Below are 13,848 nucleotides of genomic sequence, written 5' to 3' on the forward strand. Positions count from 1 at the left end.
CATAATGAACAGCAGTCAATAGAGATGCTTGTATCATAATGAACAGCAGTCAATAGAGATGCTTGTATCATAATAAACAGCAGTCAATAGACGCTTGTATCATAATGAACAGCAGTCAATAGAGATGCTTGTATCATAATGAACAGCAGTCAATAGAGATGCTTGTATCATAATAAACAGTCAATAGACGCTTGTATCATAATGAACAGCAGTCAATAGAGATGCTTGTATCATAATGAACAGCAGTCAATAGAGACGCTTGTATCATAATGAACAGCAGTCAGTAGAGATGCTTGTATCATAATGAACAGCAGTCAGTAGAGACGCTTGTATCATAATGAACATCAGTCAGTAGAGACGCTTGTATCATAATGAACAGCAGTCAGTAGAGATGCTTGTATCATAATGAACAGCAGTCAATAGAGATGCTTGTATCATAATGAACAGCAGTCAGTAGACGCTTGTATCATAATGAACAGCAGTCAGTAGAGATGCTTGTATCATAATGAACAGCAGTCAGTAGAGACGCTTGTATCATAATGAACAGCAGTCAGTAGAGACGCTTGTATCATAATGAACAGCAGTCAGTAGAGACGCTTGTATCATAATGAACAGCAGTCAATAGAGATGCTTGTATCATAATGAACAGCAGTCAATAGAGATGCTTGTATCATAATAAACAGCAGTCAATAGAGACGCTTGTATCATAATGAACAGCAGTCAATAGAGATGCTTGTATCATAATGAACTGCTAAACAGTGGAGTCAGTAGAGATGTTCAGTCACGTGATCTCACTGTGACACATTTCAAGTAAAGATTCAAATTACTATCCTATGTATATGTGCATACTACATCTCTTACTATCTACTGGGACCCCTCCCCCAAAAAATAAATAAATAAAACAAAATAATAAAAGTCATAATTGGAAGAGCAATTTGTAACCAACATGAGAATATGAAAAGGTATCAATCACGTTTTCCAGAAACACCTGAACTGGAGTAACAATAGAACTGTCAGAATCTAGTATCGTGTTTCAGGCTGAAGCCGAGATCGTATTCCCTTTCCCAGGTATCTACAGCAGCAGTGGCTGGTGCATGAGACCAGTCAGAAACACTAGACACGGTCCTCATGACCAGCCTTGCATTACTTCTGCATGCTGGACTTGAAGACTCACCCCACTGACCTTATAGTGTCCTTTGCTTCTTATAAAATACTGGAGCATAATAATATCATAAAAGAATGGTAATGTATGGTAAAGCGATTTAATAATTATGGTAAAAAAAATGTGTGTTAAAGGCAATAAATGCATTGTATAAAGAAAAAGTATTAACTTTATATTCCCTCGTCTTTCATCCATACCCACAGAACACGTTACTATTTATGAGTCAATAGCAGGTTATGTCCACTAGGTGGCAACCTGTACTGTACAATGTCCTCAGAATTGGTCATAAAGAACATGACAGAATAATTGGGTCCACATGTTATTTGTAAATATATACTTTATTAATATCCTTCTTGATTTGTGTATTAAGCATTTGTTTCTTTGTGTTAAAACACTATAAAACATAGGGCGGTTTTAAACTCCAATACAAATGCTAAATATGCTATGCTAATACATAACTAAAACACACACACTTCTGATTTTCAACAGTGACAATTTGCATTTACTGTATATTGCTCTCAAGGCACATAAATCTATAAAAGATCAATACATGTTTAATAACTGCAACTTTACTGCCGCAGAAGTTTGCAGAAAACAATCTTCTCATTGCTGATTTGAGGACATTTTACCGCAGATTTCTGTGGGGACTAACTAGGAGGAGATTCATTACAACTGCTTGCGTATTTGTAAGTGAAAAAAAGGATGATTTAGGCAATCCTAATGATGATGATTTAGGCATCCTAAATGAATACAATGGGAGTTTCTCCTGACCACATGGATACAGTGACACTGCAATAGCAATGCACCACATGGATACAGTGGCACTGCAATAGCAATGCACCACATGGATACAGTGACACTGCAATAGCAATGCACCACATGGATAGTGACACTGCAATAGCAATGCACCACATGGATAGTGACACTGCAATAGCAATGCACCACATGGATAGTGACACTGCAATAGCAATGCACCACATGGATAGTGACACTGCAATAGCAATGCACCACATGGATAGTGGCACTGCAATAGCAATGCACCACATGGATAGTGACACTGCAATAGCAATGCACCACATGGATAGTGACACTGCAATAGCAATGCACCACATGGATAGTGACACTGCAATAGCAATGCACCACATGGATAGTGACACTGCAATAGCAATGCACCACATGGATAGTGACACTGCAATAGCAATGCACCACATGGATAGTGACACTGCAATAGCAATGCACCACATGGATAGTGACACTGCAATAGCAATGCACCACATGGCAATACAGTGACACTGCAATAGCAATGCACCACATGGATAGTGACACTGTAATAGCAATGCAGTATTGGCACATAGGCAGCTACACGAGTTGATTTCAAGGGACACTATTCAAACCTTTACATAGCTCACTGAAAAACAAAATAAAACAAAACATCAGTTTCATATCTTGCTGTACCAATGGTACCACCACAGTGTGACTGTGTGCAGCCCCTCGGCACTGTATCAGTGCCAGTGTACAACACAGGTTTCAAACCCACTGCGTTTCCATTGCTGGTAATGCACTGGACAGCTAAGGTTTTATCCGGGCAAAGCGATAAACAGCGGTTAATACAGCGAATGAACTCAGTCCTGAAGTCTTACCTTGCACTGTGTATATCCAAGTGTATAGAAAATGACACTGTTCATTTTAAACAATGCTAGCTGGCTCTTCCAGTAGTTTGTATCCCTTCTAGTTATTCTGCTAGTGTGCACCCCTTGAACACCTCGTCACTGACCAGTCAGCTGCTTCCTCCCATAAGCGCCACGCTTTCAAATCAGTGACATGCTTTCAAATCAGTCACATGCTTTCACCCGAACAGGATATCAACACACAGCATCTTCAAAAGGGAAATACAAAGGATGCGTATGACAGCTAAGAGTTCTAGAATGAGTCTGTTAGCTGTAAACCCTTTCGAGTAAAACCTGTGACACTAATGGAAGATCAATGCCCAGTAACTGGAGCAGTACACTCTCCACAGCTTTGAACTTCCATCATCATGCTTCTATTGTATGGGATTATTCAGACTGTTTTAATGCTGTGAGTTTGTTCAGTTTTATATATAAAGTGCGAATGAAATTCAATGATTAAAAATAGAGACACACACACACACACACACACACAAAAAAGGGTTCCTCTATTTCCTGTCCAGGAACTGCAGGTTGATCGGAGTTCCAGGAACCATCACCGTCCTGGTCTTTGCCTTCACTGTCTTCCCAGAAGGATCTGGACGCACTTCAAACTGTTTAATCAGCTACAGTGGGAAACAGAGAAGAAAAGTACATGAGTGACATGCACCCCGCAGAGCTGCACTCACACAATCCGAACTGTGTTCACACAATCTGAGCTGCGCTCATACAATCCGAGCTGCGTTCACACAATCCGAGCTGCGCTCATACAATCCGAGCTGCGCTCTCACAATCAGAGCTGCGTTCACACAATCTGAGCTGCGCTCTCACAATCAGAGCTGCATTCACACTATCAGAGCTGTGCTCTCACAATTAGAGCTGTGCTCTCACAATCAGAGCTGTGCTTTCAAAATCCAAGCTGCGCTCAAACAATCAGAGCTGTTCTTTTCCACAATCAGAGATGCATTCAAACTATCAGAGCTGCGCTCTCACAGTCAGAGCTGCATTCACACAAGCAGTTACAATTATATATAAAAACTGCATATTTTAGCCAGGTATACTGTTTACTATAAATGAAAAACACAGGTGGTCTCAGGTGGCTTGCCCTTCCAGAAAGCAGAGCCTTGTGGAGAATGAACATTGTGGAATTGAGAAGAAATTCGCTGACAATAGGTAATGGATTCTCAGTACAGGTTGTAAGAGCTTGGCACTACAGGCACACACAGACAGACACTCAGGTAAATCAGTGGTCTCTGCTATCGACCCAGCCATGTTTAAAGTCTTGCAGCCTTTCTGAATGTTTTAGTTTCTCACGTCAAACCCAGGTATTAACCTTGTTATACTGGAGTCTAAACCTTCATCTCAGACACCTTTCTGCAAGAAATCAGCAGCAGTGACCCTGATGCATACCTGCAATAATGCAAAATTAGGAAGAAATGGCTGACAAGTTGTTTTGTGAAAAGTCCAGAAGCACTTGCAGGTTTCCTTTCACACTGAGATCAATGGGCTCAATGGGGTGTTTCTGGGAGTCTTGTCATGTCACCATATCTCTGACAGCCCAGGTATTTCTCAACCCCTCCTTATCTGTATTATGGTCTGATAATTGTTACAGCTGGAGACTGATAAACCTTACAGACATAATCAGTGCCAGCAGGGGGCGCTCCTTATCCTAGAGTAGACGAGTCTCTCACTAACTTAGCAGGCTAGTTTAAACTAGTAAATACCATCCTGTCCAAAAAGACACATTCAGAAAAACATGTTTGTTTCACAAAAGCTTTAACCTTTTGACACAGTATTTTTTTTTTACAGTTTTACCCATGCATTTCCCATAGTTACCCTGGTTGGCCATGTTTATATAATATTTGCTTTACCATACCTCTCTGTGCTTCACAATGCTCATCTATGCTTTTTAACACTTTGCTATGCTTTTACTATGGGATATTTTTATAAGGGTAATATCCTTGGACCATCTATACTGAAGGGTATTTAATGTCATGCAAACATTGTAATGATGAGTATTCTGTTTGTCCTGAACCTGGGACCAGACTCCCTGCATATTTCAATAAACCTGGCAACTGACTGAAGAAAAGGACTCTTGAGGGCATTTTCTTGAATCTACTTAATCACCATCCTTTTTTAAGTTACATCATCCTCCCCAGCTTTCAGACCTGCTTATTAATTGACTATCGACAGATAAATGTTCAGACCTGAAAGCTGCACTGAATACCAAGGCTTTATTTTAGAGTTTGATTTCTCTCTCTGTTTCGTTCACATGTGTTGGAAATAAAACCCTGGACTGCAATTGAAAAAAGAGGCGTGTTTTTACTGTGTGTGTTTCTGGCTCGTAGCGAGACTAGGCAAAAAGTACATGCACTCGGGGATGGGTATTACACAAACAAACAGCCTACTGGTTTGATTACTATGCCCTTGAAACTGTATGTACCCAGATAATGTGCCCCTGATTAAGCACACATTACATCTCCAGCACAGATACTGTGCCCCTGAAAGCACACATTACATCTCCAGCACAGATACTGTGCCCCTGAAAGCACACAGTACATCTCCAGCACAGATACTGTGCCCCTGAAAGCACACAGTACATCTCCAGCACAGATACTGTGCCCCTGAAAGCACACAGTACATCTCCAGCACAGATACTGTGCCCCTGAAAGCACACAGTACATCTCCAGCACAGATACTGTGCCCCTGAAAGCACACAGTACATCTCCAGCACAGATACTGTGCCCCTGAAAGTACACAGTACATCTTCAGCATAGATACTGTGCCCCTGAAAGCACACAGTACATCTCCAGCACAGATACTGTGCCCCTGAAAGCACACAGTACATCTCCAGCACAGATACTGTGCCCCTGAAAGCACACATTACATCTCCAGCACAGATACTGTGCCCCTGAAAGCACACAGTACATCTTCAGCATAGATACTGTGCCCCTGAAAGCACACAGTACATCTCCAGCACAGATACTGTGCCCCTGAAAGCACACAGTACATCTCCAGCACAGATACTGTGCCCCTGAAAGCACACAGTACATCTCCAGCACAGATACTGTGCCCCTGAAAGCACACAGTACATCTCCAGCACAGATACTGTGCCCCTGAAAGCACACAGTACATCTCCAGCACAGATACTGTGCCCCTGAAAGCACACAGTACATCTCCAGCACAGATACTGTGCCCCTGAAAGCACACAGTACATCTCCAGCACAGATACTGTGCCCCTGAAAGCACACAGTACATCTCCAGCACAGATACTGTGCCCCTGAAAGCACACAGTACATCTCCAGCACAGATACTGTGCCCCTGAAAGCACACAGTACATCTCCAGCACAGATACTGTGCCCCTGAAAGCACACAGTACATCTCCAGCACAGATACTGTGCCCCTGAAAGCACACAGTACATCTCCAGCACAGATACTGTGCCCCTGAAAGCACACAGTACATCTCCAGCACAGATACTGTGCCCCTGAAAGCACACAGTACATCTCCAGCACAGATACTGTGCCCCTGAAAGCACACAGTACATCTCCAGCACAGATACTGTGCCCCTGAAAGCACACAGTACATCTCCAGCACAGATACTGTGCCCCTGAAAGCACACAGTACATCTCCAGCACAGATACTGTGCCCCTGAAAGCACACAGTACATCTTCAGCATAGATACTGTGCCCCTGAAAGCACACAGTACATCTCCAGCACAGATACTGTGCCCCTGAAAGCACACAGTACATCTCCAGCACAGATACTGTGCCCCTGAAAGCACACAGTACATCTTCAGCACAGATACTGTGCCCCTGAAAGCACACAGTACATCTTCAGCATAGATACTGTGCCCCTGAAAGCACACAGTACATCTCCAGCACAGATACTGTGCCCCTGAAAGCACACAGTACATCTCCAGCACAGATACTGTGCCCCTGAAAGCACACAGTACATCTCCAGCACAGATACTGTACCCTTGAAAGTACACAGTACATCTCCAGCTCAGCCACCCTCCTCCCCAAACAGGCTCGAATTCCAAACCCGAACGGGACGGAGCTGAACGGGTGCTGCTTCCACCTGTCCTCCCCGCGGAGCCAGCGCTCTGGGCGGAAGGCGTGTGGCTCAGGAAAGTTGCTCTCCTCATAGGACACAGCGTAGTGGCAGAGGTGGAAAAGGGTCTGGAACAACAGGAAGAGCTGGACTGAACTAATGGCTTCAAACACTCAACCCTGCTATATCAGGTTTCTACACAGGACTATCTACTGTGAAAGAGAATGCTTTGGAGAGGGGGTGGGGCATGCTGTTGTCACTTTAACAATGCTGTTTGCAAGTCCAGGGGAATTTAAAACAATGCCATCGTACCCCTGAAGACTATTTAAAGTATCTAGGGTAAGGTTGGGGTGGGGTTGGAATGGGTTCCCTAGCCACTATGAATCATTAGTAATCTTTTAAGACCACACTTCACCAAGATCAGCCAGCTACCAGGAACCTGACAAGCATTTCTTATGATTTGCAATAAAAAGATACAAAAAAATAAAGTTTTACTGCAAATGTATACAGTCGCTTACTGACATAATCTAGATATGTAACAGGCCTATCCTTTGACACAAAAACTTCAAAAGTCCTGCACAAAACTGATGAGCTTATATCTTACGACTTACCTTCTTGGGGAACAGGTATCCCCCGACTACTATTTCATTATCGACAATGACCCGGGCATTACCTGGAACCACTGGATACATCCTAAAGAGCAAGGAAACAGCTTCAATATACATTGTATTTGCCCAGGCTGGGTCACAACAGCACCTTGTTGCTGTTTGAGGGGGAGGGGAGCCCTTCCTGAGATCTGCATACAGTGGAACATGTCTTAAACCAAGCCCTTACTGAGATCTGCATACAGTGGAACATGTCTTAAACCAAGCCCTTACTGAGATCTGCATACAGTGGAACATGTCTTAAACCAAGCCCTTACTGAGATCTGCATACAGTAGAACATGTCTTAAACCAAGCCCTTACTGAGATCTGCATACAGTGGAACACGTCTTAAACCAAGCCCTTACTGAGATCTGCATACAGTGGAACACGTCTTAAACCAAGCCCTTCCTGAGATCTGCATACAGTGGAACACGTCTTAAACCAAGCCCTTCCTGAGATCTGCATACAGTAGAACATGTCTTAAACCAAGCCCTTACTGAGATCTGCATACAGTGGAACACGTCTTAAACCAAGCCCTTCCTGAGATCTGCATACAGTGGAACATGTCTTAAACCAAGCCCTTACTGAGATCTGCATACAGTAGAACATGTCTTAAACCAAGCCCTTCCTGAGATCTGCATACAGTGGAACACGTCTTAAACCAAGCCCTTACTGAGATCTGCATACAGTGGAACACGTCTTAAACCAAGCCCTTACTGAGATCTGCATACAGTGGAACACGTCTTAAACCAAGCCCTTACTGAGATCTGCATACAGTGGAACATGTCTTAAACCAAGCCCTTACTGAGATCTGCATACAGTGGAACACGTCTTAAACCAAGCCCTTACTGAGATCTGCATACAGTAGAACATGTCTTAAACCAAGCCCTTACTGAGATCTGCATACAGTGGAACACGTCTTAAACCAAGCCCTTCCTGAGATCTGCATACAGTGGAACACGTCTTAAACCAAGCCCTTACTGAGATCTGCATACAGTGGAACATGTCTTAAACCAAGCCCTTACTGAGATCTGCATACAGTGGAACATGTCTTAAACCAAGCCCTTACTGAGATCTGCATACAGTGGAACACGTCTTAAACCAAGCCCTTACTGAGATCTGCATACAGTAGAACATGTCTTAAACCAAGCCCTCACTGAGATCTGCATACAGTAGAACATGTCTTAAACCAAGCCCTTACTGAGATCTGCATACAGTGGAACACGTCTTTAAACATCCCTTACGACGAGGTGCTTTAACCCTTTCCTGTGGATTCCTAGGACTCCTCATTAATAAGAACTACAAGACTCAGCTTGGTATACACATGGATTTATATCCCTGGAGCAGTTCCACACACAATCTTGCACCTCCTTCTGCATTGAGCTGATTAGAGATAGCAGCTAGCTGCATGGCCCACTAGGAAGGCAGTCTTGTAAAAATGAGTGACCTCAACAGTGGTCGTGTGGAGCTCATCACATCACTGAGAAACAGCTGCTCATCACTGCTGGAGCTCAGTGAAGGGAAGCGAGTTCTGTGGAGCCCTACCGTAGCGTTTCTTTAACTGTTGCTTTTAACCATGCCATCTTGGCAATGTCTTCTGCCGTTGGTATTTTGTCTCCCGGGCACACACTCTTCACTTCCTCGTAAAGCATCTCCTGAATCTCCGGTTCTCGAGCCAGGTGGTACAGAGCCCAGGAGATGGTGTTGGACGTCTGTAGGAGCGCAGTATTTAACAAATCAATTGCATACAGGCAGCATAATGTGTCTGGAGGATGTAGCTCACCGCTCCTGAACTGTTAGCCTTCATACAGGATGGAGGCGCTGTGTGGTTCATTCGAAACTAACTGAAATAACTGAAGCAGGAGCTGCAGCAGCCAAAACAGTGCTCAGGGAGTTACCCAGGACCTGGAACAGTGCACAGGGAGTTACCCGGGACCTGGAACAGTGCACAGGGAGTTACCCCAGGACCTGGGACAGTGTACCGGGAGTTACCCGGGACCTGGGACAGTGCACAGGGAGTTACCCGGGACCTGGAACAGTGCACAGGGAGTTACCCGGGACCTGGAACAGTGCACAGGGAGTTACCCAGGACCTGGGACAGTGCACAGGGAGTTACCCCAGGACCTGGAACAGTGCACAGGGAGTTACCCAGGACCTGGGACAGTGCACAGGGAGTTACCCGGGACCTGGAACAGTGCACAGGGAGTTACCCAGGACCTGGAACAGTGCACAGGGAGTTACCCGGGACCTGGGACAGTGCACAGGGAGTTACCCGGGACCTGGAACAGTGCACAGGGAGTTACCCAGGACCTGGAACAGTGCACAGGGAGTTACCCGGGACCTGGGACAGTGCACAGGGAGTTACCCGGGACCTGGGACAGTGCACAGGGAGTTACCCGGGACCTGGGACAGTGCACAGGGAGTTACCCGGGACCTGGGACAGTGCACAGGGAGTTACCCCAGGACCTGGGACAGTGCACAGGGAGTTACCCAGGACCTGGGACAGTGCACAGGGAGTTACCCGGGACCTGGAACAGTGCACAGGGAGTTACCCCAGGACCTGGAACAGTGCACAGGGAGTTACCCAGGACCTGGGACAGTGCACAGGGAGTTACCCCAGGACCTGGGACAGTGCACAGGGAGTTACCCGGGACCCGGGACAGTGCACAGGGAGTTACCCCAGGACCCGGGACAGTGCACGGGGCGTTACCCGGGACCCAGGACAGTGCACAGGGAGTTACCCGGGACCCGGGACAGTGCGCAGGGAGTTACCCAGGACCCAGTATGAGGAACCGTCTGCATGCACAGCTGTGTGTGGATGAAGAAGTTGGCTGTTAGACAGTGAAGGAACTGAACTTACCGTGTCTACCCCAGCCAGCAGCAACTCTGTGATGCTGCCCTGGATCTCTGTCACTGACATTTTGTCACTGGTCAGCAGGTGGGTTAGGTACTCCCCTTCCACCGGCTCACCCTTCTCTATCTTTCCATGGATTTCCTTCACCTTGCTGTCAATCAGCATCTTGGCTGGGTGCAGAAGGAAACAGGAAAATTGCATTTAACACAGGCATGTAATTGGGGTTTCGTGGCACAGCGGGTTAACTACCTTTGCATGTCTTTCTGTTTGGAGTCTGGGTTCGTGCTTGATCCAGCACTGAGAGCGTTCCTGTTCACACTGAGGAGGCTCAGAACAGGGCCAGACTCACCGATTCTGAAGAGATGATCCCAGACTACCACAAAGTGCTTCCAGAAGGGCAGGTAGGGCCAGACGGATTTGGGGAAGAGCACGACCACCGATGACAGGCGGAACATCTCGCCCACGGACTCAATGAACTTCTGAGTTTCTTCAGGGACGTGGTCATTAAGGCAGCCCATTCGGGTTTCAAACAGGACTGAGCAAATACCTTTCAGAAATAAAAAGAGTATCAGAAGAACAGTACCAGGGCCAGGGGGCACAGTGATGAGGCCAGGGCCAGGGGGCACAGTGATGAGGCCAGAGCCATGGGACACAGTGATGAGGCCAGAGCCAGGGGGCACAGTGATGAGGCCAGGGCCAGGGGGCACAGTGATGAGGCCAGAGCCATGGGACACAGTGATGAGGCCAGAGCCATGGGACACAGTGATGAGGCCAGAGCCAGGGGGCACAGTGATGAGGCCAGGGCCAGGGAGCACAGTGATGAGGCCAGGGCCAGGGGGCACAGTGATGAGGCCAGGGCCAGGGGGCACAGTGATGAGGCCAGGGCCAGGGGGCACAGTGATGAGGCCAGGGCCGGGGGGCACAGTGATGAGGCCAGAGCCATGGGACACAGTGATGAGGCCAGGGGGCACAATGATGAGGCAAGGCCAAGGGGCACAGTGATGAGGCCAGGGGGCACAATGATGAGGCCAGGGCCAGGGGGCACAGTGATGAGGCCAGGGCCAGGGGGCACAGTGATGAGGCCAGGGCCAGGGGGCACAGTGATGAGGCCAGGGGGCACAATGATGAGGCAAGGCCAAGGGGCACAGTGATGAGGCCAGGGGGCACAATGATGAGGCCAGGGCCAGGGGGCACAGTGATGAGGCCAGGGCCAGGGGGAAAATTGATGAGGCCAGGGGGTACAGTGATGAGGTGCAGACAGACCCAGGGCAGAGGGTCAGACACACTTCTCTACAGAGAGAGTGCACAGGGGGTGGAATGGCTGGCTGAGTCAAGAGTCGACACGATGAGTCAGCTGCTGGACGAGGACAAGCACTGGGGAATGTAACTGCCTCCTCTCCCTCTTACTGTTATTATCAGGTGATATATAATGACCCCAATTTAATACTCAAGCTTGCACAAGATTTATCAAGGCCTCCTCAAGAGTCTGCAGAATCCGGAAGTGCTATTCACGCAGCTCCCAAGTGCTCTGCAGTGTGTTTTCTCTGCACTTCATACAGTGTGCTATAGAAACTGCTGCTGCCACGCTGCTCAGATGCCAAGTTAACAACCCGGTTACTCTCGGACATCTGTTAACAGTTTACAGCTCTACTGCAGTCCTGGCTCTTTTCAGCTGTGTACAATCTCTCAGGATAACATTTAAACCTTACCCTATCTAGACAAAGCACAAAGGTCAGGAAATATTTGATCAACTCAGCAGCACAAAGGTACAATGTAATCTCCTCAAGGCCAGACTCAGTGTCGGGAACACACTAACCCGATATTCAGGGGTGGAGGGGACGGGGGATTAAGAATTTGAAGCTAATGTTTGAAGCAACAATGGTTAATATCTTGCTTTGGTTTATTTGAATGGTTTAATACCAGCCCAGTGCCAAGCTGGAACTAGTGCAAGGTGAGATCTGGTTTTATAGCCTGCTTTCCTGGTGCTGATCGTGAACTTGGCATTGAAGATGAAAACTCTGATTTAGAAAAATTCCAGCAAGGTCCAGTGTCTTGATTATAATACGTGTGAGAACTACCAAAGCAGCTTTTAGCATCTCATCATCAGTGAACTGTTATGCCTGCTCACTACTGGGACTACAATCTCTTCAATAATAATGAGCAGGGAGCACAAGGGCTGCCTAACAAATGCTGTGCCAATGTCAAGTTTAAATACCAGCTACGGTAATCTGTTCTTGTCCTGAAGGCAGCTGCCCTGAAAACTCAACTGGAATATCGAGCCACCAGTACAGACACATGTACAGAGCAAGAGATTAACAATAGACAAGTAACTGCAACAACAAGAAGAGATTTCCTGTAAAACAGACGTATACAGCAAGCAAAACAAACACAAAAACAACCTAGAATTGAGCTAAAGGGATGCCTGCCTGGAAAAAAATTTCAATTTGTATGTTTTTATTTATTTGATTTTACCTAGATTCTTATCAGGCCTACCCTTTAGCACAATATTTGTATGATTAGATTTTTTTTTTGAAATGGTAATGGAGGGCAGCTCCTGGTTACTAACAAAGCCACACCTGCTGCACTTTCGTACCTTCAAATGCAAACTTGTAGAGCTCCACGGCCATGTCATTGACCAGCAGCCCGCCCCCTTGCTCATCCCTGAGCCGCTGAATCCTCTGGGTGAAGTCCGTCACCACCTGGTTGATGGCAGGGGAGTAGTTGGATACATGCCTGGGCTGCAGCATCCTGGGGTTCAGTATACTGCGGATTCGCTGCCATTCAGGACCCATTCTGAAATCAAGGGCAATGCAGTGGACTGCTATAGAGTCTCTCATACCACCTCAAAGCATTCTGCATGTCACTTACAGCAGAAACAAGCACGCAGTATCAAATAATAATAATATCAATAAATACTAACAATAACAATCAGTTAATGAAAGAATGGAGAAAACGCTTTGAAACATGGCCCAGTGCCACTTTGACATTTGACTCTTGTTTTGTTCCCTTCCATGCAGAGTGACATGTTGGATCTGTCTGCTCAGGTTAGTATACTGAGCATCAAAAGAAACTGATCACTTACATTTGAGCATCAAAAGAAACTGATCACTTACATTTGAGCATCAAAAGAAACTGATCACTTACATTTGAGCATCAAAAGAAACGTATCACTTACATTTGAGCATCAAAAGAAACGTATCACTTACATTTGAGCATCAAAAGAAACTGATCACTTACATTTGAGCATCAAAAGAAACTGATCATTTACATTTGAGCATCAAAAGAAACTGATCACTTACATTTGAGCATCAAAAGAAACTGATCATTTACATTTGAGCATCAAAAGAAACGTATCACTTATATTTGAGTATCAAAAGAAACTTATCACTTATATTTGGATAAAATTCGCTAGATGTGGTTGAAAAATGTGCAGCAGGTGTAGTGAATTTTTATTGTGCTGATTAACAACTAA

The 13,848-nt window shown here is 45.9% G+C and overlaps 1 protein-coding gene across 1 annotated transcript in view; it reads right to left on the reverse strand.

Moving 5' to 3' along the window:
• Positions 1-2,388: 2,388 nt before the first annotated feature.
• The window catches only part of si:dkey-91i10.3 (cytochrome P450), a 24,009-nt gene continuing 12,549 nt past the window's right edge, over positions 2,389-13,848 (reverse strand). The window contains exons 3-9 of the mRNA XM_041264638.1: positions 12,970-13,169; positions 10,726-10,923; positions 10,383-10,546; positions 9,068-9,234; positions 7,489-7,570; positions 6,802-7,005; positions 2,389-3,452 (exon numbers count right to left, since the gene is read on the reverse strand). Coding sequence (XP_041120572.1) covers positions 3,336-3,452; positions 6,802-7,005; positions 7,489-7,570; positions 9,068-9,234; positions 10,383-10,546; positions 10,726-10,923; positions 12,970-13,169 — 1,132 coding nt within the window. The 3' untranslated portion in view covers positions 2,389-3,335. The remainder of the gene's footprint in view (positions 3,453-6,801; positions 7,006-7,488; positions 7,571-9,067; positions 9,235-10,382; positions 10,547-10,725; positions 10,924-12,969; positions 13,170-13,848) is intronic.

The sequence above is a fragment of the Polyodon spathula genome, chromosome 11, assembly GCF_017654505.1.
Source record: "Polyodon spathula isolate WHYD16114869_AA chromosome 11, ASM1765450v1, whole genome shotgun sequence".
Lineage (NCBI taxonomy): Eukaryota > Metazoa > Chordata > Actinopteri > Acipenseriformes > Polyodontidae > Polyodon > Polyodon spathula.